This window comes from Acromyrmex echinatior, chromosome 7 (genome assembly GCF_024713525.1).
Source record: "Acromyrmex echinatior isolate Ae372 chromosome 7, ASM2471352v2, whole genome shotgun sequence".
NCBI classification, from domain to species: Eukaryota; Metazoa; Arthropoda; class Insecta; order Hymenoptera; family Formicidae; genus Acromyrmex; species Acromyrmex echinatior.
The window spans coordinates 15,536,712-15,561,586 of NC_141858.1; the positions used below are offsets into that span (position 1 = coordinate 15,536,712).

The 24,875-nt window shown below is 33.6% G+C and overlaps 4 protein-coding genes across 8 annotated transcripts; 1 reads left to right on the forward strand and 3 right to left on the reverse strand.

Moving 5' to 3' along the window:
• Nucleotides 1-690: 690 nt before the first annotated feature.
• LOC105154183 (beta-1,3-galactosyltransferase 5) lies at nucleotides 691-11,365 on the reverse strand. Its single transcript, XM_087407590.1, has 2 exons — nucleotides 10,817-11,365; nucleotides 691-10,290 (listed from the first exon to the last, which is right to left on the reverse strand). Exons 1-2 carry the CDS (start codon nucleotides 10,947-10,949, stop codon nucleotides 9,194-9,196), a joined length of 1,230 nt encoding a protein of 409 aa, XP_087263716.1. The 5' UTR covers nucleotides 10,950-11,365; the 3' UTR covers nucleotides 691-9,193.
• Nucleotides 11,366-11,382: 17 nt separating this feature from the next.
• On the forward strand, nucleotides 11,383-13,708 carry AP-2sigma (adaptor protein complex 2, sigma subunit). 3 transcript variants are annotated; one of them, XM_011069536.2, is made up of 5 exons: nucleotides 11,383-11,803; nucleotides 11,964-12,266; nucleotides 12,607-12,756; nucleotides 12,825-12,998; nucleotides 13,308-13,708. In XM_011069536.2, the coding sequence occupies exons 2-5, from the start codon at nucleotides 12,264-12,266 to the stop codon at nucleotides 13,407-13,409; spliced, it is 429 nt and encodes a 142-aa protein (XP_011067838.1). In that variant the 5' UTR covers nucleotides 11,383-11,803; nucleotides 11,964-12,263; the 3' UTR covers nucleotides 13,410-13,708. The 3 variants fall into 3 exon arrangements, with proteins under 3 accessions (XP_011067838.1, XP_011067839.1, XP_011067841.1); XM_011069537.2 differs by having other exon boundaries at nucleotides 12,013-12,266; XM_011069539.2 differs by having other exon boundaries at nucleotides 12,097-12,266.
• Nucleotides 13,709-14,075: 367 nt separating this feature from the next.
• On the reverse strand, nucleotides 14,076-19,427 carry IntS2 (integrator complex subunit 2). 2 transcript variants are annotated; one of them, XM_011069541.2, is made up of 6 exons: nucleotides 18,805-18,921; nucleotides 18,248-18,308; nucleotides 15,763-17,855; nucleotides 15,429-15,633; nucleotides 15,037-15,343; nucleotides 14,076-14,710 (listed from the first exon to the last, which is right to left on the reverse strand). In XM_011069541.2, exons 2-6 carry the CDS (start codon nucleotides 18,289-18,291, stop codon nucleotides 14,258-14,260), a joined length of 3,102 nt encoding a protein of 1,033 aa, XP_011067843.1. In that variant the 5' UTR covers nucleotides 18,292-18,308; nucleotides 18,805-18,921; the 3' UTR covers nucleotides 14,076-14,257. The 2 variants fall into 2 exon arrangements, with proteins under 2 accessions (XP_011067843.1, XP_011067842.1); XM_011069540.2 differs by lacking the exon at nucleotides 18,248-18,308 and having other exon boundaries at nucleotides 18,805-19,427.
• A 1,150-nt stretch (nucleotides 19,428-20,577) lies between these two features.
• On the reverse strand, nucleotides 20,578-24,670 carry LOC105154186 (trans-1,2-dihydrobenzene-1,2-diol dehydrogenase). 2 transcript variants are annotated; one of them, XM_011069542.2, is made up of 5 exons: nucleotides 24,512-24,670; nucleotides 22,399-22,603; nucleotides 21,740-22,031; nucleotides 21,271-21,668; nucleotides 20,578-20,811 (listed from the first exon to the last, which is right to left on the reverse strand). In XM_011069542.2, exons 2-5 carry the CDS (start codon nucleotides 22,601-22,603, stop codon nucleotides 20,708-20,710), a joined length of 999 nt encoding a protein of 332 aa, XP_011067844.1. In that variant the 5' UTR covers nucleotides 24,512-24,670; the 3' UTR covers nucleotides 20,578-20,707. The 2 variants fall into 2 exon arrangements, with proteins under 2 accessions (XP_011067844.1, XP_011067845.1); XM_011069543.2 differs by lacking the exon at nucleotides 24,512-24,670 and adding an exon at nucleotides 23,109-23,368.
• Nucleotides 24,671-24,875: the final 205 nt, after the last annotated feature.

Below are 24,875 nucleotides of genomic sequence, written 5' to 3' on the forward strand. Positions count from 1 at the left end.
TTTTTGAAGAAACATTTGATTTTAAATTCACTGCAGATATAATCGTCGTGCTTTGATTTAAAGAACATTATATTAATCATTTTCTTTTATTTTAAACTTTTTACTTGATTTTTCAACTTGGCAAAGTGAAATGTTTTATTCGAATCTGAGATAAAAAATACAAAATTCAAAATGATATAGACCAATAATTATTATAAAATTCGGTTTTAAAATATTCTGAACATTACAAATAACACTAAGCTTCCAGTTCATTTTATTTGAACTGACTGTGAGTAACAAAAATCGAAACGAAACATATTTAAAAAACTATTTCGTTAGAGGTTACTAATAGAATTCTAAAATTCGAAATAGTGAATTTAATATAGCCGATCAAATAAAAAAATCTGATAATTATCATAAAATTCGGTCCGCTGTATGATACATCATTTCGAATTTTAGAATTCTGAAGTCATAATCGAATTCTATAATTGAAAATAGAGATTAAAATTTTCCATAAGTTACTTTATTAGAAAACACTCATCTTCAAAAAGTTAAAATAAAAATCAAAGAGTTAAAATAAAGATTTCTGACAATTCTAATAGATAAAATCGTGATAAAAAAACGTGCATATCATACCTTCGAATTATAATTGGACCAACTTGATCTTTTACTCCTACAGACGGGATAGGGCAATTTAAATAACGAGATACGTGAGTTAAGAATTTATATTTATATCTCCGAACGACAATATATTGAGCATTTGTCACATCCGAGTGGTACAATATAAATATCGAAATAAAAAATACCATTGTTCTGAAACGCCTCGCGACAATGACATGAGCGTTAACAATCAGAAAACACTCAAAAAGACCGCATTTGTTTCTTGAGTCCTCTGTGAGCGATTTTTCCTATATCATACTCGCTAAATATCTACAACATTCGCTGATCATTACAAGGTGATAACAAAATTATGTGTAAAATTGAATTACATCTTGAAACGCACATTCTCGAACTCGCGAGATTATGTGTAAAAATGCGGATACATCTTACGTCTCCTTTCTCTTCTTGCTTCGCAACTTAAAACATCACACATGTGATCTTACGATAACAGTACAGGTAAAGAAGCAGTCGTGTCATTTCAGAGGATAAAACCATCGGTCTTGCAAAAAAGAAACGAAGATTTTTCAACGGTGAAAATCGTAATGAAATATTCTTTCTTCCGACACGAATTAAATTCTACATAATATTATAAAATTCTCCATGGAACATTTTTAAAATTATTGAAAATTTTAGAACTTTTAGAACTCTTTCATTAAATTTTATAATATTTAACCCTAGAATTATAAGCTAACATCAATTAGGCGCTGAAAATTCTCAATATTGATTTCGAGAATATTGACATATGTACAAAAAAAATTTGTTTTCTTATAGAAATATATTTCCAGAATATTAATTTTCATTTTATTTGTACATAGTCCTCATAACAAAATAAATAAAACAAAATATATTTATATAAATAAATTTGAAGAATGCAATTTAAACATTTTTTACACATTAAATAAATATAAATTTATCTTTATTAGGTTTAAATAAATATGCTTATCTTTCTAGGATTAAAAATAATTGAGATGCTTATATGAAATTTTGTTTGGCATATTACATGGAAAAAAATTGATGTATTAACTACAATAATAACTAATAATTAACTAATAACAGCATTACCTCTAATAATAGTCTAATTGAAAATAATCTTGTTAAGCCAATACATTCAGTATTTATTAACAAAACAAATACGTCATGATTTTGTTCAGTAAAATATCATTTAATATCATTATAATTATTAACAGAATTATTTTTAATTAGACTGCTATTATTATTGCTTTTTTCTGTGAATAATGTCAGAAGTTGCAATTAATGCCTATACGGCCGGCGCATTTAATTCGTCTTACTTTCATTTCGTAATGCGAATGTTAGTTTCATTTACTATTATATCTTAACAAATACCGGATATGTGCTACTCGAATTGCGTATATAATGCGAATTTCTTAATGTAACAAAAGCGTGGTAAATTCGAGCGATGGCCATTCGTTTTTATCATTGTTCATACAATGTAAATGCAATATCTTTTTTCCCTATAAATAAATCTTCGCAATAAATAAAAATCGTAAAAGACGTTGCAACAATCGTTACACTTACGTAAATGGGATTAAATGCGATGATTACATCAAACTATTGCGAAGTTTGCTTCTCGTTATATTAGAAATGCTACGCAGAAAATAAAAAGATTTTAAATGTAAAGAAGTAAGTCTGAGAAAGATAGACAGACAGAGAGGGTAGGGGGAGGGAGAGAGGAGAGAGAGAGAGAGGGAGAAGGGGGGAGGGAAAGACCCAAGTCAGATGATCAACGTTTCAATTAGTCGTTTTATGATATGTTGGATAATAAAGGATATATAGGGAAACTTGAGGGAAATCATTACTTCAATGGAAAAAATTGTTTTCATCTTGTTAGTGTTCATTTATTTTGAATTAGAAGTGTTAATGTCATGATAATTGAGCATCGATAACAATAGAGTATGACTGTTTTATTCTTCAAGGTATCCAATTTTTTTTCTCGTAAGTATTCAATTGTTTTTCAAGTTAAGTTTTATAATAAGATTAAAAATTTGAAATCAAATGAAAAATTAGTTGCTTTAAAAATAATTACAACGTTAGTTAGCAAAAATGTATTTGTTTACAAAAAATAAAATGAAAGTTTAAAGTTTCCTATATTCTTGGATTAAATCTCTCAGAATAGGAGATACTTAATACATTTTATTGTTCTACTAAAATGTAAATTATTTTAAAAATTATTATGATTTTTTCAACTTAATCAATATGATTAGAGACACTATTAAAATATCTACAATACAGCATTAGAATGTTTTGATTTATTCAAAAAATAAAAAAAACTTTTAATAGATCCCAGACTCTTTTAATAACAAATTACTCATGCATCTACTAACATTTATATGACATAGGTAAATACAAAAAGAAAATGTGTTTATTTTATAGAACATTTTTACTAGCTAGTCTATCAAAAGGAAAGAGGAAGAGAGAGGGGGGAGGGGGGAAAGAGAGAAATTGAAGAAAAGAAAAAGAGCGAGAGAGAAAGCGTTATGCGTGTGCGCTTGCATACGTGTGATTTGTATGTTACAATACTGCAATTTAGAATATATAAGTACGTATATTATGGTACTGGAACTGTAACTAAAAGGATCTTAAGAGGATGCAGGAGCCGCCTATTACCGACAAAAACTAGCGTTTTTGATATTTTTGTTCCTACTCAATTTCTTCGTTTCACAGAATAAAAATTCCTTTTCTACGATTAAAATATACATGCTAATGTACCTGACGTTAGTGTATATTAGCATGTATTTTATATTATGGAAAAGAAATTTTTCTGTGAAATTATTACGAAGAAATTGGACAGAAACAAAAACGCTAGTTTTATCGATAATATACGTAGCTTCAGCTCCCGTTAACTTTGGATTTTGGAGAATATTAAGCTGCGATTTGCTTCGCAATGATGCAAAATGTTAGCTCGTTCACTTCTCTCCATATAATTTCAGCGAGAACTTGTCTATGGATCATACAAGGCATTCATTCCGATTAGTCATTCCAAGGAGACGTGTCTTTTCGCGCTTTTTCGAAATGTGCACATGAGCATCCTGTGTTAGTGAAGTCATCTTTTCAGCGTAACACGACGATTTGTGACTCATATGACCGCTTAATAGTCTTCGTTCCGTTAGTTTTTGTGCTGCTCGCAAGGCTTATTCAATGTAAAAACATTGTTTGTCTCCTCTCAGCGAATGAATCCGAAAGCACGCATCAATAATATCAGGTATCATCCTCTCTTCTCGTCGGGATCGAATCGGAGTCTCTCTGGGTTTTTCCTTCGCGTAGAAGAACATGTCTCGTAATCAAGGTATAGTGCAACGTCTCTTTAGCCTCAAATGTAAATTTAAGATTATGATTTTGTTGTGCAGTAAAAGCGTCCTTTTGTTCCTGCACTCGATGTATTAGCGAATCGTGCCAAGGACACAATGCGAGTATTATGCCATGCACTAACGAGCGACAGAGCCTTGACCTGATCTTCAAAGCTCGTTAACTCATGATGATTTGCGCGTGGTTTTCCTCACCAGGAGAAAACGATGATACAGTACATTGTAGTATAATATAGCCCCTCCTCCCCTTCGCTTATCCAACGAAATCGCAATTGACTTCTTCAGAATTATGCGCAAGAAAATGCACGACAGAAAAATTATGACGCGATCGAGAAGATGAGTAGAGATGTGTAAATTATTCGAATACAATTGAATCGAATTAGGTAAGATTTGATTCGATTCGGATTTTAATTTCTATAATTCAAATTTCTAAAATTTTATTCAAAAATTTTGAATTTTAGAATTTTGATTTCAAATCACATATATTGAATTTCTCACACACACACACACACACACACGCGCGGAGAGAGAGAGAGAGAGAAGAAAGGGAGGAAGAAAAGTCGCCGATATTGACATAGGTCTCCTAAAGAGACATTTCTTTATTTCTTGAAAATTTATTATTATTACACATTATTATTTTTATTATTACACTTTATTAATACTGATAAAAACATAATCTGTTTAGATAATTGAAGAAATAAAAACTTGAAATCCATGGCTTGTTTCTGTACAAAATCAGTTAAAAACAAATTCTGCAAATATGAAAATAGAATTCTTAGAAGAATTCTTTCTTATATAATTTAAATAATAAAAAAAGTGAATATATTATTGACAATATTACATGTTTTGTAGTTTCCTAATCAGTTTTATTTATATCATTTCTTTTTCATTTTATCATATTAAATGTAAAATGATGGTTTAAATATAAAATAGGGATACAGCTTACATCAGCACACCTGTCCATAAGATCATAAGCTAATTTAATCTTTTATAGTGTCAAATAACCCTATCGGAGCTGAAGATAATCGTATATATTTATAGGAAAATCTTCAAAAAAAGAATCTGTTGCAATACAGGTTTGTGTCTTGCAGAATAACATAAAATATGCATATAAATCAATAAAAAATGTTTTATAACGAAATGAAAAGATTCTGAAAAATCTTATACATTTATTTGTAGGTATTTTGTACAGATGACTCCTGTGAAAGAAAAAAAATAGAATTATATAGCATTACTGTCTACTATGTCAATTTGGAAGCTATTTTGTCAGACGCTCATACTTGTTTTATAAAAATGTTAATTATTGCAAAATTGCAAGCAGTATTATAAAATGCTGCTATATGTATCTCATAGTAGATATTTCTAGTTTATGTTTAAATTTTATTTTTAACTTTTGTTTGTTAAATATTACCTAACAAAGTGATATGTCGATATCGGTAACCTTCCAATACATATATACATACATATATAATATATATATATATACATATACGTATATACTATCTTATAACATCATATTCTCACTGATAAGCAAAATAGTGCGGTCATGTTCAAGTAATATTTTATTATTAGGTCTACACACAAATTTTGACATGTACTGTGGCCAATTGTAAGTTAAGTTATTGTCAAATTGTAAATTTAAATATATAGATATAAAAAAATATATAATGAGCTGTGAATATTGATAGCAAAATAAATTCTATATTATTTTATTTCAATTACTCTATATGTAATGTATGATATACAAATTGGTACATTAGAGTATTTTAATAATTGATTTATAATTTTTGAAAAATTAATTATAAAAATATTTTTATAATTAATTTTATAAAACATTTCAATTATATAAAAAACGCAACAAAAAATAAAATATCATAAAAAGCTAAAGCAGTGAAATTAAAATGTTATTTAGTGTATATATTTAGATCAATAATATATCGTAAGATATATTTAAGGAAATGAATTAATTCTATAATAAGCAGCGAATATATTAAAGATAAAATTTTTGAAAATAGACAAAATCCAGCAGTAGCTTATTTGATAAACTTTGTGTACCTGTTTCATGTATAATACATTTCATATGAGAGACTTATTGTTTGTTAATTTCAAAATACTTTTCATGATTCAATTAAAATTTAATTTATGCGTAAAAAGTATATGAATTACTGCTTCAAATATTACGACAATAATAATAAATAAAAAATATCTTTTTCTTATCAGTTTTATATTAAAATAAATTTATATCATATAATCAATATTATTTTTCTTAAATCAAAAATTGCTTCCATTATATCTATATGTTCAAATTCAACTTATATGTATAATTATATTAACAAATCAAAATTTTATTCGATTCGATTTAAAAAAATATTGATTTGTCTCTACAAATTTCTCTTAAATGCAAATTCGATTTTTTTACAAGATTGTGATATTGTATCTTTTCGAAAAATTAGTATTTTATGAATTATTTCGGTTTTTCGAAGAATGCGAAAAACATTAGAAAAGCGAAGGAGAAGTATAAAATAAACGATAATAAAATATAATAATAAAAATATGATAATTTTTTAACACGGCGCATTAGGAACACAATACGTAATAAAATATAAAATTACGATTAATTAATGTTGATATGAGTGGTTTCGGTATGGATAGGATAGCGAGATTGCGAATGAGATTGCAACGATCCTCTAACTTTATAAAATTATTAACAAAAGTATCAAAAAAAATATATCCGTAAATAATAATTATAAAAAGTAACTAAATAATTATAATAATATAATTATAAAAAGTATATATATATATATATATATATATATATATATATATATATATAGAAAATATAAGTCAGACTGTATTACTTAATAATTATAGACTCATTAAGGACTTAAGAACCAAGAATAGGTGCGTTCGGCATTAAATCGGAGGCATCCGTTTGCTCTTTTATCTTGAAAATCGTTCGGCAACTCGCATCTTTCTGTTACATGTCATCTCATCTGCGTTCGATATTAACATTTCTAGAGCCAATCAAGCTGCTCGATCCACTCCGGATTCAAAGATCGCGCAAAGAGCTTGCAGAGCTAATGCAGATTTTTATGCCTAAATTAAATTCATAATCTGTATATTTATGATATCTGTATATTAATGCTATCAAATAGAAATTGATGGAATACATTATTTAATGAGGAAAGTAAGTTTTTAATTCTTTTCCTCTTTATAATATATTATACTCTAACGAAAAATCAAGTGATATAACTTATAAATTGCAGAAATTTATTTTGCAATGTATTTTCTTTTAAGAAATTTTCAATGGGATATTTTTTATTTATTCATAAAAATAAACAATTTCATTTTATAATCTAATCTCAAAGGACAATTTACAGCTCTGTAGCGTTCGGAATTAATTCTTGGCACTCGGATTGCTCAAAGATCATATGATCAAGCTCGCCATCTGCTAGCTCGCATCTCAGATTTACATTGTCGAATGCATCTAATTTTATCGTTGCAAAATAATCTCTTTATCCCGTCCAACCAGGAAATCTCGGTCGACATAGTCGGCCTTCTCCAGCAGTATGTTTCTTTTTTTCTCTTTTATATTTTTTCGCGCTACGGGGCCCAAAAATCTCTTATAATCATCGCCTCGGATATATGGCACCGAGAGCGGAAGTATAGTACGATACTTCCGCAGGATACGAAAAAAAAAAGAGGCGATAACGAGAAAGTGCTTCGTGAATGTGCTCGAGGGAAGGCACGACCGATGTCGGGCGCGCCAGCACCCGCTCGTGTTATCACGCGACGTATTATCCAGACGATGACTAGATAATATTCGGAAAAGGAGGGGGGGGAGGGTAAAAAGAGGAGGCGAGGGTTAAGAGGAACGAAATGGAGGAGGGAAGTCGCTTCGGGGCACTCTCCATTCATTGTGACACATTTATTTCAGGCGGCAGCCGCGCTCTCGATTGACGCAATAACGCGCGACGCGTAATAATTGATGACGAGGTATCTCGCTACTTCTCTCGCAATACGAATCACGGGGATTATAATTACGTAAATGTACGTATTTTTCCATATGCTTTTCACGAGCGAGATTGATCTGAATTTTTTTTTTTTTTTCAAGTTGAAAATTAGAATTGACGATTGAACACGACAGTAATACGATTAACGATTATTACAAAATTGTTTGAATGACATTAAAACTCCTAACTACTAATTCGTCAGAAGATATTTGGATGTTAAATGACATCCTAACGAGAAAGAAAAATCTGACTCCGGATTCTCTTTTTAATTAAGAGAAAGTATGTCGTATCCGATACATCCTGCTAGATATCTACTTTGACCTGATTATACTGCGAATAGGATGTCGTCAATGAGTACGCGTGTAATCGTACGATGAGACTGTTGATTACACAAAGGAACTCTTTGGGAATCTCATTGTGATTGGCAGTCTTCCTAACATCGTAAAAATATTGTCCCTTGTACCTTCTGTACACTTTAATGTCAGATGCGATCATTCGATTTTGTCTGATATATCAAATGGGGGATGCCGCTGGTGTAATATAGGAAAATTACGCTCATTTGCTACTAAACGTGCAACGAAAACGCGGACGATCATATTTATGAAAACAATTTAGCATCGAGATGTAAAAAAAGGCTAGCTAGAGGTCGACAAAACTATAGAACCATTTATGCCTATCTCATGCATAGGAGATCCTCTCTCCCTTCTCGAGAAAATAAAATTTCTACATTACACGAAATATCTTACAAAATTAATTCTACGATAATAAAAATATTTCTTTGGAATTCACAGAGATGTATAATAAAATAGTAAAAGATATAGATGTATAAAATAGTAAATTCTGTCTTCCAGACTCGAAGATCCTCCTCCAGGAATAAAAATTATCACTTTCATTCGACCTCTGTAAAGAAAAGCCTAATTTGATGACGTGATCGTGTAAAAATTTAATCAGCGAAATTCTCTACGCCTTTTTGTGATACACTATTCCTCTATAATCTCCATATGTGCCTGCCTCTTACTCGCACTTGAACCGAATGCATGTATATGTGTGCGCACGCGGCTATATGTATACGTGTGTGAGGTCATCAGTGAAACGGTTGGTATCGCGTCAGCCGGTCGGCGTGTAACCGGCACTCGAATTGCATTAAGGCGGTAACGATCGCACTTGGTTCACCAGGGTCAAGCGTAGGACCTTCGTCACTTTCAACCTTGCTGATTATCACTTACACTTACTCTTACCGTCGAGCAGCTTTTTCCAGAGGTCGAACTGCTCACTGTACTTGACCATGTGTATGCTAATGCCGCGTTGAATGTTGCAGGCCGTGTATTGTATCCGTTTATTCAGAAATTCATTGGCGTGCGAGCGCTTGATGCCGAGCCTATGCGCGACGATGCCCGTTGTGAATACATCTTCGAGCTTCAGATATGTCTGGTCTAGGGCGGCATCATACAAACGACGCACCGTATCGCTCGACAATAGATATGCCGGACCAGTGGTAAAGTCTGGAAATACAGACTGCTGGAATTGTGCCTGTGACACATAGTACTTGCTCTTGCGGTTCCGGATTGGCTTCCACTTTCTGGCCAGTCGACCGAATATCACGTTGCGATCTTTGACATGTTTATACACGAACGCTAACAGTCGCGGTACATTGATGAACATGTCATCATCGGTTTTTAGCAGATATTTCACCTTAGAACAATAGGTGTCTACCCACTCCAATGTCGAAATGGTTTTGAGAGTGAGATTTGAATAGGAATCAAGGAAACGACCACGTATCACGTCGTTGTACATGTTTTGTTCCTTACGCAGGATCGTCTCCACTCTTGGATCAAGAGTGGTACCAAGCATGAAGAGTACACTCATATCACTGCGCTGGCCAAAGTGTCCCCAGGTCTGCCGAATCGCAGTCCGCGCCTCTAGATGGGTCGGCGCGGACATCACGATCATTACTAAATCCATGTCCTTGCCGAGATTCGGGCAACGCTCAGGAATTGATACGATGTGTCCAGCCTCGTATATGGCGCGTGCCGAATCGTTGCGAACTACGATTGGCGCCGACTTAGTCACATTGGTAACTCTTGCCATTTCAAGCTTCTTGTTTACCCTCCGCTTCGAGTTGATCAACGTGCTCACGGAAGACAACGAGGACAAAGACTGTACGCTGGAGGACGTTGACAATGTAGTGAAAATCAAGGAGCTGTTGCTAGAGTTGTGCGCTACGTATGGGCTTAGAGACATGCTGTCTGAGCTAGAGTTTTTAGATTGACTGAAATTCGTGTGAACGTGAAGGCCATCTTGGTACGCAGAATAATCTGAAATTCATTAATTTTGGATAACAATTAACTGATTAAAAAAATGTGCCAAAATGTTGAAAAACATTGATCACTGTTTTGCTTTACAAAATGTTTAAAAAATATTGATTTAAATAAAATTTGTAAACAGCATCTTTTTTTATAATATCAGATAATATAATATAAGATAACTATAATTATCTTAAATTATTTCTTGTCTTTTTTTTATAAAATAAAGACACTGTTTAAAAATTTTATAGTTATCTTATATTATCTCTTGTCTTTTTTTTATAAAATAAAGACAAGAGATAATATAAGATAACTATAATATAGATAACATATATAACTGACTTGAATTAATCAACAAAGTAAGTAAATTAATCAACAAAGAAACAGAGCACGAATAGTATTTGTTACTTCTTAATTTAGTTTTGTTTCTTTGATCATCAAATTCATTATTTCTTTAAAACTGAAACAGCAGCTTTAATAAATTCATCAAGGTAAAAAAAGAGCCATGTAAGAATTTTATAAATATAATAATGCTTACTGGTGTTTCGTGGTAAGCTGTACTGGCGAACATCATACACGGTGGTACGGTAATACGCATAGAAAGTCAGGCCGATCAGTGCGAGGATGAGGGTCTGTAGAAAACGACTCCTGAGATGCAGATAGTGGAACATGACGAATACTTGCTCTGGTCACTCTTCTCTCTCTTTTCCTCTTCTTTTTTTTCACGATGTGAAATCACCTGCAAAGACTATATCATCGTGTTGCGCCCCAAACAACTTGAGGACCGTCGTTACTTCCTCATAGACTCCACCACGGATCAGAGCACCACTACGTGCCACCGTACGGCCGATTATTCCCATACTGCGCGCTAGGCCCCACTCGCCATCCGTTTCACTTTCCGTCTGTTGTCCGCCTGTTCCCTCACCCAAGACGGAGGGGACAGAGAAGGATTGCAGTCGACTCTAGCCCGCCAATCCGTTACGCATCGTTTCCAAGAGGACAGCTACTCGCCCAAGCTACTTTAGCGTGTCACATCACACGAGGTATAAGCTCTTACGGACTTCAACGTCGTCAACGTCGTTAACGACTGTGTTGGACAATGCTGAGAAGAGCTGGAGAGCAGTGATGTACATTGGAGTCCGAGCATTCCGAGCACTCCGAGCACGCTGTGTTCGGCTAAACTCGGCTCAGCACGACTTGGACTGAGCGCGACAGCGAGATACATCTGTTCTTCTCACGTTCAGCAACTTTCGGCTGCAGCCATTCGAAAATTACTGTTGCACTGCCAGCACTACTGCAACGTCGTATTTCGGAACGGCATTGCAGTAGACTGGCAGTAGTGTAAACAGACGCCATGGACAAACGCACTAAATTATCATTAAATTTTGAACGAAAGCAACAGCGATGGTTCCTCTGAAGAAGATGAACTAATTATGGAATCACTAATTCAAGCAGTTTGACCTCGTATTAAAATTAAATTATATGGACACAGTTAATGAATATTCAGATGTGGAGCCTAAGGCTGGTATGTAGTCGATTCAAGATCGTCTTAAATTCGGGGGGTCGATTCTATATCTTTAAAGGTGAAAATTACAAAAATGAGCAAATTTACTAGGTGTTGACCAATGAAATTATCAGTATTCTAATAAATTCGCTCACTTTTGTAATTTTCATCTTGTTTCAAGAATCGATCCCCAGAAGCGTCGTAAGCATCATGTGACTTTAAAATTGAAGCATCGGATTGGCTGAAGCAACAAGCTTTTGACTTGCGACGTCTACGGTACGAGCAATGTAGAATGACCTTAACATAAACTGTAGATTTTCAACGCTGGCAGTGAATTTTGGAACACAGCCTTATAAATGTACAGTCCAACTCAGTTCAACTCATTACTCGTTACTTCGTGATCAGTAGGCGGGGAATTGACAGGATTTTATGTTTACTAAAATTTCGTAAGATAGTTCATCGAGTACTAACGATTTTTAAAATGGTATGTATAAAAATATTTAATTTCAAATGAGATTGATAGCTTTCATTAGAGTCGATAAAAATAAAAGAAATACATACTCTAAAAGTATAATTTTTCTTAACATTCTATAATTGACATTTTATTCTGTCAGGTGGTTGAACTACTTTTTTGACAAACAGCTGTAATATGTGATGTTTGATCAAAAAATCAAAATAGATTATAGTATCACCTTTATTTATCAAATTTACCTATCGAAAAATAAAGAAACAATTATTTCACTTTCACATTTAATGCAAATGATTAAACAATATCTAAGTAACAGAAATAAGTACATTAAGCTTTGAATGCTTGTTCTTTATAGATACGATTTATCCTTATACAAAATAGGGCCGGTAAGACTAGGTTAGCAAAGTGGTACATGAATTTTGACGATGATGAAAAGCAAAAGTTGATAGAGGAAGTTCATGCTGTGGTTACTGTCAGAGATGCTAAGCATACCAATTTTGTCGAGGTTGGCTTGACATAATGCAATGTTCTTACATTTACATGCAATGTTATTAAACATTAAATATATTCCAGTTTCGCAATTTCAAGATAGTTTACAGACGATATGCAGGATTGTATTTCTGCATCTGCGTCGATGTTAACGACAATAATCTCTGTTACTTGGAAGCGATACATAATTTCGTAGAGGTGTTGAACGAATATTTTCACAATGTATGCGAGTTGGATTTAGTCTTTAATTTTTACAAGGTACTTTTTTCTTTCTCCAGTGACACACTTTTAATCTAGTTGAATGAAATTTGAGAATTATTAATTTCATTGTCTTATGACTTCTGTACACTGGACATAGAAATGCTTGCAGCACAACAAGATAACATAATATAATAGTAGCCAATAACCTTACAACTAAGGAACAGATTGACTACTGCATTTGCTGTATAACAAGCATTGCCACATCCAGTATAAAGAATCCATTGATTAACATAGTTTTACTTTATTACCTTATCATTATTTAACTGTATATTTGATGGTATGTTATGATACATCTGTATATTTTAGGTATACACTGTTGTGGACGAAATGTTTTTAGCTGGCGAGATCAGAGAGACAAGCCAAACTAAAGTGCTAAAGCAACTCTTGATGTTAAATTCCTTGGAATAAAAGCTCTCGCTTTTATGTATTAATAAATGCTCTAAATAAGTGTCCGACTGAATATACATCCATATTATGTAGATGTCGCGTAAGACATGCATATAAATACTTTACGTAAAAACACATAATTTGTTTCACGAAAAGAACGCTAGATGTACAATAATATTTACATAATTTTTTTGCGTTATGACTTACAAAAAGGTAACAATGCTCAAAACATGACAAACATGTAGACATAAAAAAAAGGTAGAAAGTATATCCTCTGTGTTTTAAACATGTAATAAATCTTGTAAATATGTGCTAAAGGATATGAAAATGCCTCTCTTTATTGTTACATATGTATATATGTGTGTGTGTGTGTGTGTGTGTGTGTGTGTGTGTGTGTGTGTGTGTATATGTATATATATATATATATATATATATATATATATATATATATACATATCTCACACAGTATAGAAAATATTAATTTGTTTCTTCACTATAGAAATTGTTTTTGTCTCTATAAAGATAAAAAGGGACGTATGGACATAGTATATACATTTTTGTAATTACATTTAAATTCAAAATAAATATGCACGCAATACTCTCATATATATATATATATATATATATATATATATATATATAATATACGATAATTATAAGGAAAGTATTAGATACAGAAAAACAATATTAATTGATAATCTTGTATACATCTGACAAACGAATAATACAGTCATTAATGCTACAAAATGTTTCAGATATTTTTAATTCGTATACGATTAAAAAAAATAGCTTAGAAAATTGAAAAGTCGTTTTACAATGATAGATAAGTAATACAGATTTATGTATGTACAAATAATACAAGTCGTAATTTAGTAAACTCGGGATTGTAATATAGCTTTCTGCAATAACGTGCAAAATGTCGCGTTCACTTCTTGACATAACAGATCCGCTGCTTTATCACCTAGTGCTGCTTGAGCCGTACTAACTCTGCCAAGCTGCAGTAACAATCCCGTGATATCCTCTGCCAATGGAGGAAAAGCTAAACATATCCGTGTCAATGACGATAACACTGGCACGAAGAGAATAACTCGATCTTCAGCAGATAACACGCCCAAAAGGGTTATCAGTGTATTAATCGCTAATCGAGATACGCTCAAAGCTTTCGGCAGAGCGTACTGAATCGCGAGATGTGAAGCCAAGTCAACGGCGAATACTTGTTTTTCTGATTCAGGTTGTGACAATAATTCTGGGATCCAGTCAAGGCATATGTGCATAGATGGAATTCCGGAAACCGTGATCGGGAGCAATTCTCGAGGATAACCCTGTAGAAAAAAATATCCATCATAAGAATCATACATAAAATTAATTAGAATTAATGATATTTGAATAATTGACGATTAAACTAGGATTCTTATAAGATTATACATATGAGTATACAACCAATAGAAAATCAATGCCTTTAACACTTTAATGATCTAGCTAAGTCTTAAGTACTTGTATACTTTTATATGAATTTATATACTAGGTACGTAATCCTTCAAACTGCATCCTTCAACTGACCGATAAATTTTTTCATCAAATTTTTAATCAAAATCAAAGGACACTTCCCTATGCCTTCTTGTAAAATATTTTTTGTAGTTATGAATACCTGAAAGTGGACTAATTTGGCCAAAGACGGATCAGCTATGAATACTTGATGTAAGTACGAACATACGACACTCCGTATTTCCCGGAGGGACCACATTTGTCCAGGAGTTTTCTTGTCTTCTTCTGTCTCGAGACAAGCTTCTAATAAAATCTGTACTGCTGCGCTTTCTTGACCTGCCACCAAGGCTATCCTCAAATCCTCTCTTTCTGTTTCACTCGTCAATTGTCCGATTTTTTCGGTCAGAGGTTTATCCAGCATATGTCTGGCTAATTGAGATCGCGACGCAGCTAATGTAGCTTGTAAAATTCTACGAACAGTTAAATTTGATATTATTTTTATGAAAATTTGAAAAAGTTGGTTTTACTTTATTTAAAAGAATTTTTTCAACTTACCTTAAGATTACAGATAAAATCGGGGCGCATCTAAAAACTCTCGTATCACATCTCAATACTTGCAATGGATCTAATACGATATTGTCTTGTGTCAAAAAAACATTTTTCACTATTGAATTTTCTATTAGCAACGCATTTATGGAAAGAACCCATAGACAACGCGGTAATACAGTATTGAGTCTGAGCCACACTTGTTTATAAAGTTCTGAAATTAAAAAATCCTCTTGTGAGTGTTCTTCATTAATCATATGCAAATCCCTCTTATACAGATTAATTAACATTAATGTATAATTTGTCAACTTATTATTAATAATTAATTATTAAGACAATGTACCTTGTATATATCTAGGAACTTGCTCATCAAGAATGTCCTTGAAATAATGTATTATCAATTCTGCGTAAGGCCAGATTTCAGTCGGTTTCAGCGTCATCAATTGTCTCAATAATCTACCAGTCCTTGATGGACAAGTTTTGGCGTGGCTGAATGCCTCAACGATCGCAATATCGCTGATTTTCATGCTTTCATAGCTCGCAATGGCAGAATCTATGTTAATCATTTCATCATCGAGCCAGTCATCTACCAGAGACAGATGAGGAAAATGTGTGGCTAGTAACCGAAGAAGTGGTGAGAATAAACTGGCATAATTCATCTGATCCCGCTGGACTAATTGCAATAAATATTTGATTGGTAATTCAGAGAGAAACTCTGTAGAATACGACTTGACTTTTCTGCCTTGTGACATGAAGGTGTGCATATTGGACAATCTTACATCCTCGTAGAGCAGAAGGTAATAGAGCAGTAGTAACTGGGAAGTGAGTGAAGGTTTCGATGTGTCGATGTCCATATTGTCAGCGTCTATCTGCATGGTGTTGACGGGATTTTTCTTAAAGTCGAAATTTGCTCCGAACACACTGTTCTGAAACACCCGACAGATCTCGTTCTCAGTAATAGGCTTGTTTGTATGCTCGGACGTCTTGTTGTTTGTCATCAGGATAGAATTCACATAGACCTCAACCAGAGCCGGTAGAACTGGATGCAACGGTGGTACACTGGCACAGATCTGCCGGTATATCCAGTTCTTGATGGGTACCCGGTGTTTCGCGAACGCCCGTGATTTCAGCAGTTGATGGATGCAATGCACTGGTAGGAAGCCGGGGATATTGGCGTTCAAATTCGCCGTAACTGGTACCTTAACGGCATGCGCAGTGACCACCTGTTCCGTGAAAATCTCCTGCATGAAGATTTGCTTGATCCGCGTGAGATTGTTAGGCCTGATCGGTATCTTCATCCCGAGTGTAGCACAGACCAGTTCGCAGATCGCTGATAACTGATTGCTGTGGAAGTGAATTGCCATCAGCAACAACATTTCGCCAAAACTGGCAGTAACGCCGCTTGCGCTTTCGAAATAGGCTTCTTCTCGTACCAGCCATTGCACCCACTCGATGCTGCGTTTCTCTAGATTGTGATGCCCGATCAGGGAAGGGCATGCTATCAACATGCACAAGCCGAGCGACACGAATCTAACACCAGCGGGTGATGGCGGTGGATGCGACGTCAGAAGCTGAACGATCATTGCAACTTCATCATCTTGAAACTTGATACCACCGATACCTCGTAGAGCACAATAGAGCCTGAGTAACGCGCTCGCTTGCACAACTTGCGATTCCGCTAATTGACTATCCGTGCTCTGTGACGCGATCGTTTGCAGTCGTTTGAGTAACTCCTCCCGTAATGATTGCAGAGCTGTTTGTGATTCCCACTTGCGTTTCTGTCCATTTCTAATGAACATAGCGATCCACGATCGTACCTGCTGATCGCTACCAAGTAACAAACCAGACACAAAGGCAACTACATCGCTCTCGGACTGCAAGCTATTTGCGTTTTCATGCTCCAAGCTCAGAGTGATAGCCAGAGCGGGCATCCGACATAACTCCACGCATTTAGCTCTAATTGCCAGTGCTTGACTTGGATTCATCTGACAGAGCATCGTGATTGCCTGTGTCCTAATCCTGCCTAATACAGATTCTTCTTGTCGTTCCCCGTTAGCAATCAGATGTGCACATACCTCCGAAAAACTGTCTGGACTATTGGCGACAATCCAACAAATAATATCAGGGCCATGCTTAACATGCAAGAGGGTCTCTGCTATGTCCAAGATAGATAACAATGTTGGCAGTTCTGCAAGAGCAATGCAGATAACATAGCTTATTTCTTCCATATAAACCGCATTGTCGAACAGATCTGACTGTTTGACCTGGAATTCTTGATTCTTCTGCAATTCCTGTATCTGAGACGCTATGAATAAGATCTCGCTGAGCACTAATCTGATTCTACGAATAGATTCACTACGTTCAAATTCTAGCGCTAAACCACTCTGCAGGGACTGGGCCAGTACACTATCTCGTTGAACACTACCGAGCTTTTGTCTAAAAAAGAAATAGATGAATGTTAACATATAATCATTACACTTCAAAATATAAAAATTATATAACAATGTGAATCTGAAAATCGTTGTAATATAAAGGATTCAATAAAGAAGAGATATTTTTCAGTGATCCAGGAATAGTCATTTTGATTTTTACACCTCAAAATTAAGCTCAATAGTAACTTTCTTTACTATTTGAAAATTCATACTTATCTTCTTTAGAGCTTTTTTTCTTTAGAAAATATTAAATATAAATCTAAATACACACACACACACACACACATATATATACACATATATATATATACACATATATATATATGTGTACATACAGGATGAATCAGAGTACTTAAATCAATTTTTTATCCTATGAGAAAATTGTCGACCTCATACCTAATTATTGACTTAGGGATACAGATCAGATATGTGGACATCATGTGAATTGCCGGACATACTAAAAAAGGCGCATTTTTAATATCTTGTAACAATTTTTATAATTCAACCTCAAATGTGCATACATGTATATAATAATCTAACACTAATTATAGGATATTTAATAGTACACAATGCAATAACATACTGATTTACAAGATTTGGATTAATATCTTTCTTTAAATCAGTTTACAAATTATTGAACTGCAGCATAACTGATACCAATTTCGTAATAATATGAATAAGGATTTTATTAATTTTATTTCCTCAATTTTTCCTTGAGTGTAGCGTCATTATTATAATAAATTTTCATGAAAAAAAATCCATTTAAAAATGTAGAAATAAAACAAATAGTGAAAAAAATTTACTCTCCTTTGTTGTTCAATATAATGACTTTTAAATAAAGTGTAAAAATTAATACAATAAAAGACTAGATGATCATTCCTGGGTTAAATTCGTCATCGATATATTATATATATTATAAAAAAAAAAACGAAACAGAGCGTAAGTATCTTAACCTCAACTGCTGCTCCTGTCGGACATCGGTCTCGAGGGCATGGAAATCGATCGATAACAGGGCGATAATAGAATTGACAGACTCAATACCAGATAATATCGTCAGGACTTGCTTTCTACCTTCCACGCAATCCTTCGTTATGTCCAACGGTGAGATGAGGCTCATCCTAACCAAACACGGTAGAATAGGCCTAATCTCCTTGTGCGAGCACAACGATAACTCTTTGATATCAACATTCTGTATCGCCGTAAATACTCGCGGCGATACTCGCGTATTTTCATACATCTCGCCTCCACCTTTCTCTTAATTCTTTTGCGGACTGGATTGACCTCAAACAGAGGTACAATAAACAAGACCATATGGCGCCAGTATCATCATCATAACAGCCTTCGTACCAGAAGTTTGTTTTCTGAGGCTGAACTAGTGTACACTTTTGGAACTTGAAGAGATAAAGTATATGTTTGATATTTGTTGAAAGTGAGAAAGAAAGTGCTAGTGCAGAAGTCTAGTGCAGGAAAACCTACAGGCTCTTACGTATATTTCCGAAAGTGCTAAAGGGACTTTGTTCAAGCCTACATCACATTAAGCGGCAAATTTGAACGACTCTATTGTCCATATTCATAGTCAGACCTTATACTTAAGACTTAAATTTATCTTTAGATGCTCAGCAGCCTCTAAAATAATTCGTAAAGTATCTAAAGATAAATTTAAGGAAGCCTTAAATATAAGGTTTGACTGTGAATACGAGTATATAACTCACTTATAGCGTATTCAACCCGAACGGATTTGCACCAATCTAGATTGAATTAATGACGTTGTATGCTCTCTTATTGATGGAACATGTAACGTCAACCAATAGTAGAACATTATCCAACCCAAATTGGGGCAAATCCGCTCGAAAACGCTATTATAAAAGTATAATATTTTGAATAAATATATTATTTAAATTATTACATAAATAACATTTTTTTAATATTAGTTTAATTATTACTTAAATTTCATAGAAACAGTCGAAAAACTTATGTCATTAAATCGCAGTCAATTTGTCTCGACTCTACATGTATGACGTAGCTTAGACAAAAGTGGGAATACGCAGTGATCTAATTCAATACGAGCGTATCATGCATTTGTATTATTTAATAAAGTTTTGATTATTTCACATATTAACAATATTGGCTCATATATAGGCATTATATACATTATTAGATTTAATCTCTTGAGCCTACGATTATCTGCACTTATTCTTTTACGTAAAATATTGCGAATGAGTATAATTAAATTGTACTTTATATAATTTTATATTTTATCAAATTTTAACAAAATGTAATAAAATATATTGTACCAAAAATAATTAATAAAATAATTGAAAAGAGGTCGATCCCTAACACCAGAATTCATTGGCGAAACGTTGGTTAAACATTGGCATACATTGGAGATATGTTGGACCAATATTGCGCCGATGAATTATGCTGTTAGGGATTATAATCGGCGGGGATAGTAGAGGTCTTCTACGAGATTGATCCGTTTCTATTTATTTGAAAATTCTATTTCAAATTAAAAATAATTCAAGTATTAATCATAACACACACACACACACACGCGCGCGCGCGCGCGCACGCACACACACAGGTCGGGTGTAATATACGTTCGTGAGATCAATGATAGAAAATGATATAAACTTATAGAAAACGACATAAACTATTAGAAATTCTGTTGTTCTCAATTGATCTCTATCAATTATTTTTTCCAACGATACATTTTAAAAAAATAAGAATTTAGAGAAAGATTTTTTTATTACAACTTGTAGCTACAGATATATTTAGAAAAAATCTTCTCTCTGAATTTATACATGACATAATATAAATTGAATATATATCTTATTTTTAAAAAATATATATAGTTTTTCAATCTTGAAGATACACAACGCCTAATTGTCTACGCAATTCATCCTCCAGCTTCGCCAGCAATAAGGATGTGTCGTGCGATATCTTTGGACTTTCTATCAAACCTGCAAAATTAAACATAATAATTAAACATAAAATATTCAATATTATAATTATCGATATTATGATTATGTGATTTTATAATAATAACAAAAATCAATTTTGTTATTATTATAAAAACATTTCTCGATAAGGACAGCATTTATTAAGTTATATGACAAAATGTTGCATAAATTCGGTAATCTGTAATTATACGGACGATATCCTAATAAAAACAAATGCAAAAACTTGACCTTCTAAAATATTAATAACTGTTTGCTTAATTAATTTCATGCATCATTTAGAAATTTCTGACAAAGCTGTTGCGTTATGGCACATCATCTTAGCGCAATTATTGCAAAATTATCGTTAATTCAAGATGCCATAATTGTGCAATATTTTCACAATTTGTCTCTTGAGATTATTAAAGTAACTCATAAAAGATGAGAGACTCGACCGGCGGATTAGAATACTGACAGGTTTACCTTTCAAAATGCAGTTACGAGCTTCGACAGCTTCGTAGGAAAGTCCGGCGGAATTTATGTAGTTAACCTCGTGCTTTAATTTTGGTAGCGACGTCTGTACAGTGCCGCTCGGCAATTCCACCTTTGTCGGACACCAAAAACTAGGCACTTTTATCATACCCTTGGTACCGCAAATGTACGCCTCATTCGGCAGGTCAACCAGCGCATTTGTCGTGATTGTTGCGGTGCGATTTCCTTTGTAGATCAAAGTAGCCGACATGCTCATATCGACGCCGTTCTTATTCAGAATTCCAGCCGCCTTAATACTCTCCGGCATTTCGTTATTATATACCAAGCAGGCAAATTGCAAACAATAAATGCCAAGATCAAGAATTGATCCGCCGCCTAACTCTTTCAAGCTGTAAATTGATTGATTAATTAATTAATTGCCTCGCTTCTTTTAGACGCTAAAACAGTTAATAAACATTACGTTATCCGATCCACATCAAGCATTTGAAAACCGAAAGAAACGATCACTTGATGAATATCGCCTATGTTACCAGACGCGATTTCCTTTCTAACAATATCATATACAGGAAAACAACGGCTCCACACGGCTTCCATTAAGAACAGATTTTTACTTTTCGCGTAATTAATCAATTCAGTGGTCTGCTTTAGGTTCATCGTCAATGGCTTTTCGCACAGGACATGCTTGCCGTGTTTCAGCATAAGCATCGCGATGTCGAAGTGTTGAGGGTGAATCGCTCCGATATATACGATGTCTTGAAACATATACAAATATGACAAATACAAGTATATTAAATTGAATTTAAAACAATTTTTACGGAGACATACAAATACTTCATAAATTTAAAATACAGAAAAATTTTGTTTAATATTATAAGAAAACATTATGAGAATTCTTTTTACTAGAGAATTTAAAAATATCTTAAGATTTCTCATTCTATTTTAATTTCCAATAAAAACATAAAATCCAAAAAAATTTTAGGATATTTTTCAAAAAATATAAATTTAAAGTATGAAAAATTCTAAAAAATATTATATTATGAAATTTTTTTTCATTATGATATCACAATGAAATTTTATTATAATTGCATAAAATTAATACAATTCGCAATTATCATGTACCGATATCCTTGTTCAATCCTAGTTTCTCATAATCGTCGTAAACCGTCTTAATTTCGTGCAACTTTGCAAAATCCTTCGCACGCGACAACTGTCGCGCTGCAACGGCGATGACATTATGCTCATCAGCTGGTAAAGATTGCAGTGCTGTTACAAAATCATGCGAAATTTTTCCTGCGCTAGCGATGCCCCATCGTAAAGTCACCATCTAAATTTTTCGAAAAAGAAGAAGTTTTATCAGTTTAACATTGACCTAGATCTAGTTTACGATGTGCGCTTGATACGGATACTAATTATAGTAACTTTCTATTGATTTTATCTTAATTTCGGCGATATGTGTAATATATACATGATGTATGTGTATTTAATTATAATTATTATTTTGATGTATACTTCGGAAGAAATGCAAGATCGGATAGACGTCTATTAGACGTCAGAGGTATCTACAGGGTCCGGCAAAATGATCTCCCACATTTTAATCTTTAATAAAAACGCCATTGTAAATGCTATTTAGATTTTATTTTTATTAACTGAAAATTTATGCTATGCCATTTGTTTTTATTGAGTTTTGAAAATTACAGAGTCCAAGTGGTGACCATTTTTTTCGATACACATTCGAAGCTGATTTCTAAAAGTTTCTAAAAGTTTCTAGATTTCTAAAAGGCATGTTTAACATCTGAACAGCTAGGAGATCGTTCAACTGCTTCTCTTACAGCTGCAACATTTTCAGGTGTCCGAACACTTCTGGGTCTACCAGTTGATTTTCTTTTTAAAGCTGAACCTGTAGCTCTAAAATTTGAAACCCACAACAGTATTGTTTTGCGATCTGGAACTGAAGCATGTCTACCAAGTGCGAAATGAGTACGAAGTTCTTTGCGTCGTAATCACAGATTCGTTACTTTTCATAAATGTTTCGATAACGAAGGCACGATGCTCGCCCGTCCAATTCATGACGACAACTGAAATGGCAAGGCGTGAGCTATCAACCGACTACGCTAAGCTCCCCCTCTCTTCAGTGGTTCGGGGACAGTGGCGGTGCAAAATGTGGGAGATCATTTTGCCGGACCCTGTATATATATACATCTAAAATAACGTTTAAAAATATTAATTTTAGACGCCATGTGATTTTGTATTAATTTTTTTATTATTGTGTTATATTAGGCATGCAAAAACCTAATATTTATATAACAGCAGATCTTTATTTATAAAATACTTTTTTAAGCTGTAAGCAGGGCCGCGATATTTAGAAAATTAGCGCCCAAAAGTTTATCCGAAAGCTTTTCTTTCTCTGCTTATAGTGAATAAATGTACTTATTAATTATAAAACAAGGATAAATAATTAAATATCCCGGTAAAAAATTTTTCATATAATGAATGAGTGCATTCAGCAGACTCAACTGGGCTGCGTTCAAAATCGTTGTCCAGATGCACCCAAATGTAGTTTTATTCTTGTTGTTCACGAATGTTAAACAAAGATAAAAGAACATCTGGGTGCATCCAGATGATAATTCTGAAGGCAGCCCTATTGTGCAACCGTTTTATGCTTCACTTTGATTTCTAATCGGACGAGGTCATGATACTTTCGGGTCAAACATGGATTAACCGGATTGGGTCGGCTTCAAACCCACTGCACTCGAAAACGCTATAAAAATATGTTGAGTTAAATCAGTTCCAAAACGTGTTGGACAAAATGGCTGCGTTTCAAAGTGCCAATATTTAAAGGACATTATGGCCCGTATTCAGAACGCGTTTACGATGTTAGCGCGCTAACATACTATTCTTTACGTTACGCATGTTATAGAATTTCAAAGATAAAAGCGCGTTCTGAATATGGAACTATATATGTAAACAGGTAACTTAAAAGTAAAGCCGGTTCTACATTTTGAAATCAACGCTTCATATTGGCTGTCGCAACAAACTCACGATCGGCTTGCAACTAATGTAGAACCGGCTTAATAGAAACATTTGAGACTTATCAAAAGTGAAAACAGTATGTAGATCGATTTTTGGAAATCGAATCAGCAATTAAGAAGCAACTGTAAATTCTAATTATATATTCATGCTATCAACATTATTAATTTAAAATGCAATCGTATATAAAGGAATTAGCACTCACATTGCAGAAACGAAGTAATCACCACGATGTCCTGGAGTATACTAACTGTTTCGCAAGCAAACGCTGCTTACGTCGAGATAATCTTGTTCAACGACTTTCAAGCAACCTTGTAATGTAACATGCCACACAGAGTGATAAAGAATATTTTTATTACGCTATATCTTTCCGCGTACTATTTTTGTAAGTTTTAATTATTTTCACTATTGATAATACGATCAGTTTATTTGTTACAATCATGCGAAGCATGTAGAATTTTACAGATAATCATTTATATATTAAGATCCGTATTAACGCGCTTTTATCTCTGAAATTCTATAGTATGCGTAACGTAAATTATAGCACGTTAGTGCGCTAACATTGCTGT

What these genes read in the sequence shown, in the direction of transcription:
- LOC105154183 (XM_087407590.1), bottom strand. Translation starts at nt 10,949, where the DNA reads ATGTTCCACTATCTGCATCTCAGGAGTCGTTTTCTACAGACCCTCATC. An exon ending in CAGCTTACCACGAAACACCA is followed by an intron (nt 10,291 to 10,816) that starts GTAAGCATTATT and finishes AATGAATTTCAG; the next exon opens with ATTATTCTGCGTACCAAGAT.
- AP-2sigma (XM_011069536.2), top strand. An exon ending in AGCATACCAATTTTGTCGAG is followed by an intron (nt 12,757 to 12,824) that starts GTTGGCTTGACA and finishes AATATATTCCAG; the next exon opens with TTTCGCAATTTCAAGATAGT. An exon ending in TAGTCTTTAATTTTTACAAG is followed by an intron (nt 12,999 to 13,307) that starts GTACTTTTTTCT and finishes TGTATATTTTAG; the next exon opens with GTATACACTGTTGTGGACGA.
- IntS2 (XM_011069540.2), bottom strand. Translation starts at nt 19,088, where the DNA reads ATGTATGAAAATACGCGAGTATCGCCGCGAGTATTTACGGCGATACAG. An exon ending in AGTTCCTAGATATATACAAG is followed by an intron (nt 15,634 to 15,762) that starts GTACATTGTCTT and finishes TTTTAATTTCAG; the next exon opens with AACTTTATAAACAAGTGTGG. An exon ending in CCAAATTAGTCCACTTTCAG is followed by an intron (nt 14,711 to 15,036) that starts GTATTCATAACT and finishes TTTTTTCTACAG; the next exon opens with GGTTATCCTCGAGAATTGCT.
- LOC105154186 (XM_011069542.2), bottom strand. Translation starts at nt 22,603, where the DNA reads ATGGTGACTTTACGATGGGGCATCGCTAGCGCAGGAAAAATTTCGCAT. An exon ending in AGGATTGAACAAGGATATCG is followed by an intron (nt 22,032 to 22,398) that starts GTACATGATAAT and finishes ATATGTTTCAAG; the next exon opens with ACATCGTATATATCGGAGCG. An exon ending in CTTGATGTGGATCGGATAAC is followed by an intron (nt 21,669 to 21,739) that starts GTAATGTTTATT and finishes ATCAATTTACAG; the next exon opens with CTTGAAAGAGTTAGGCGGCG.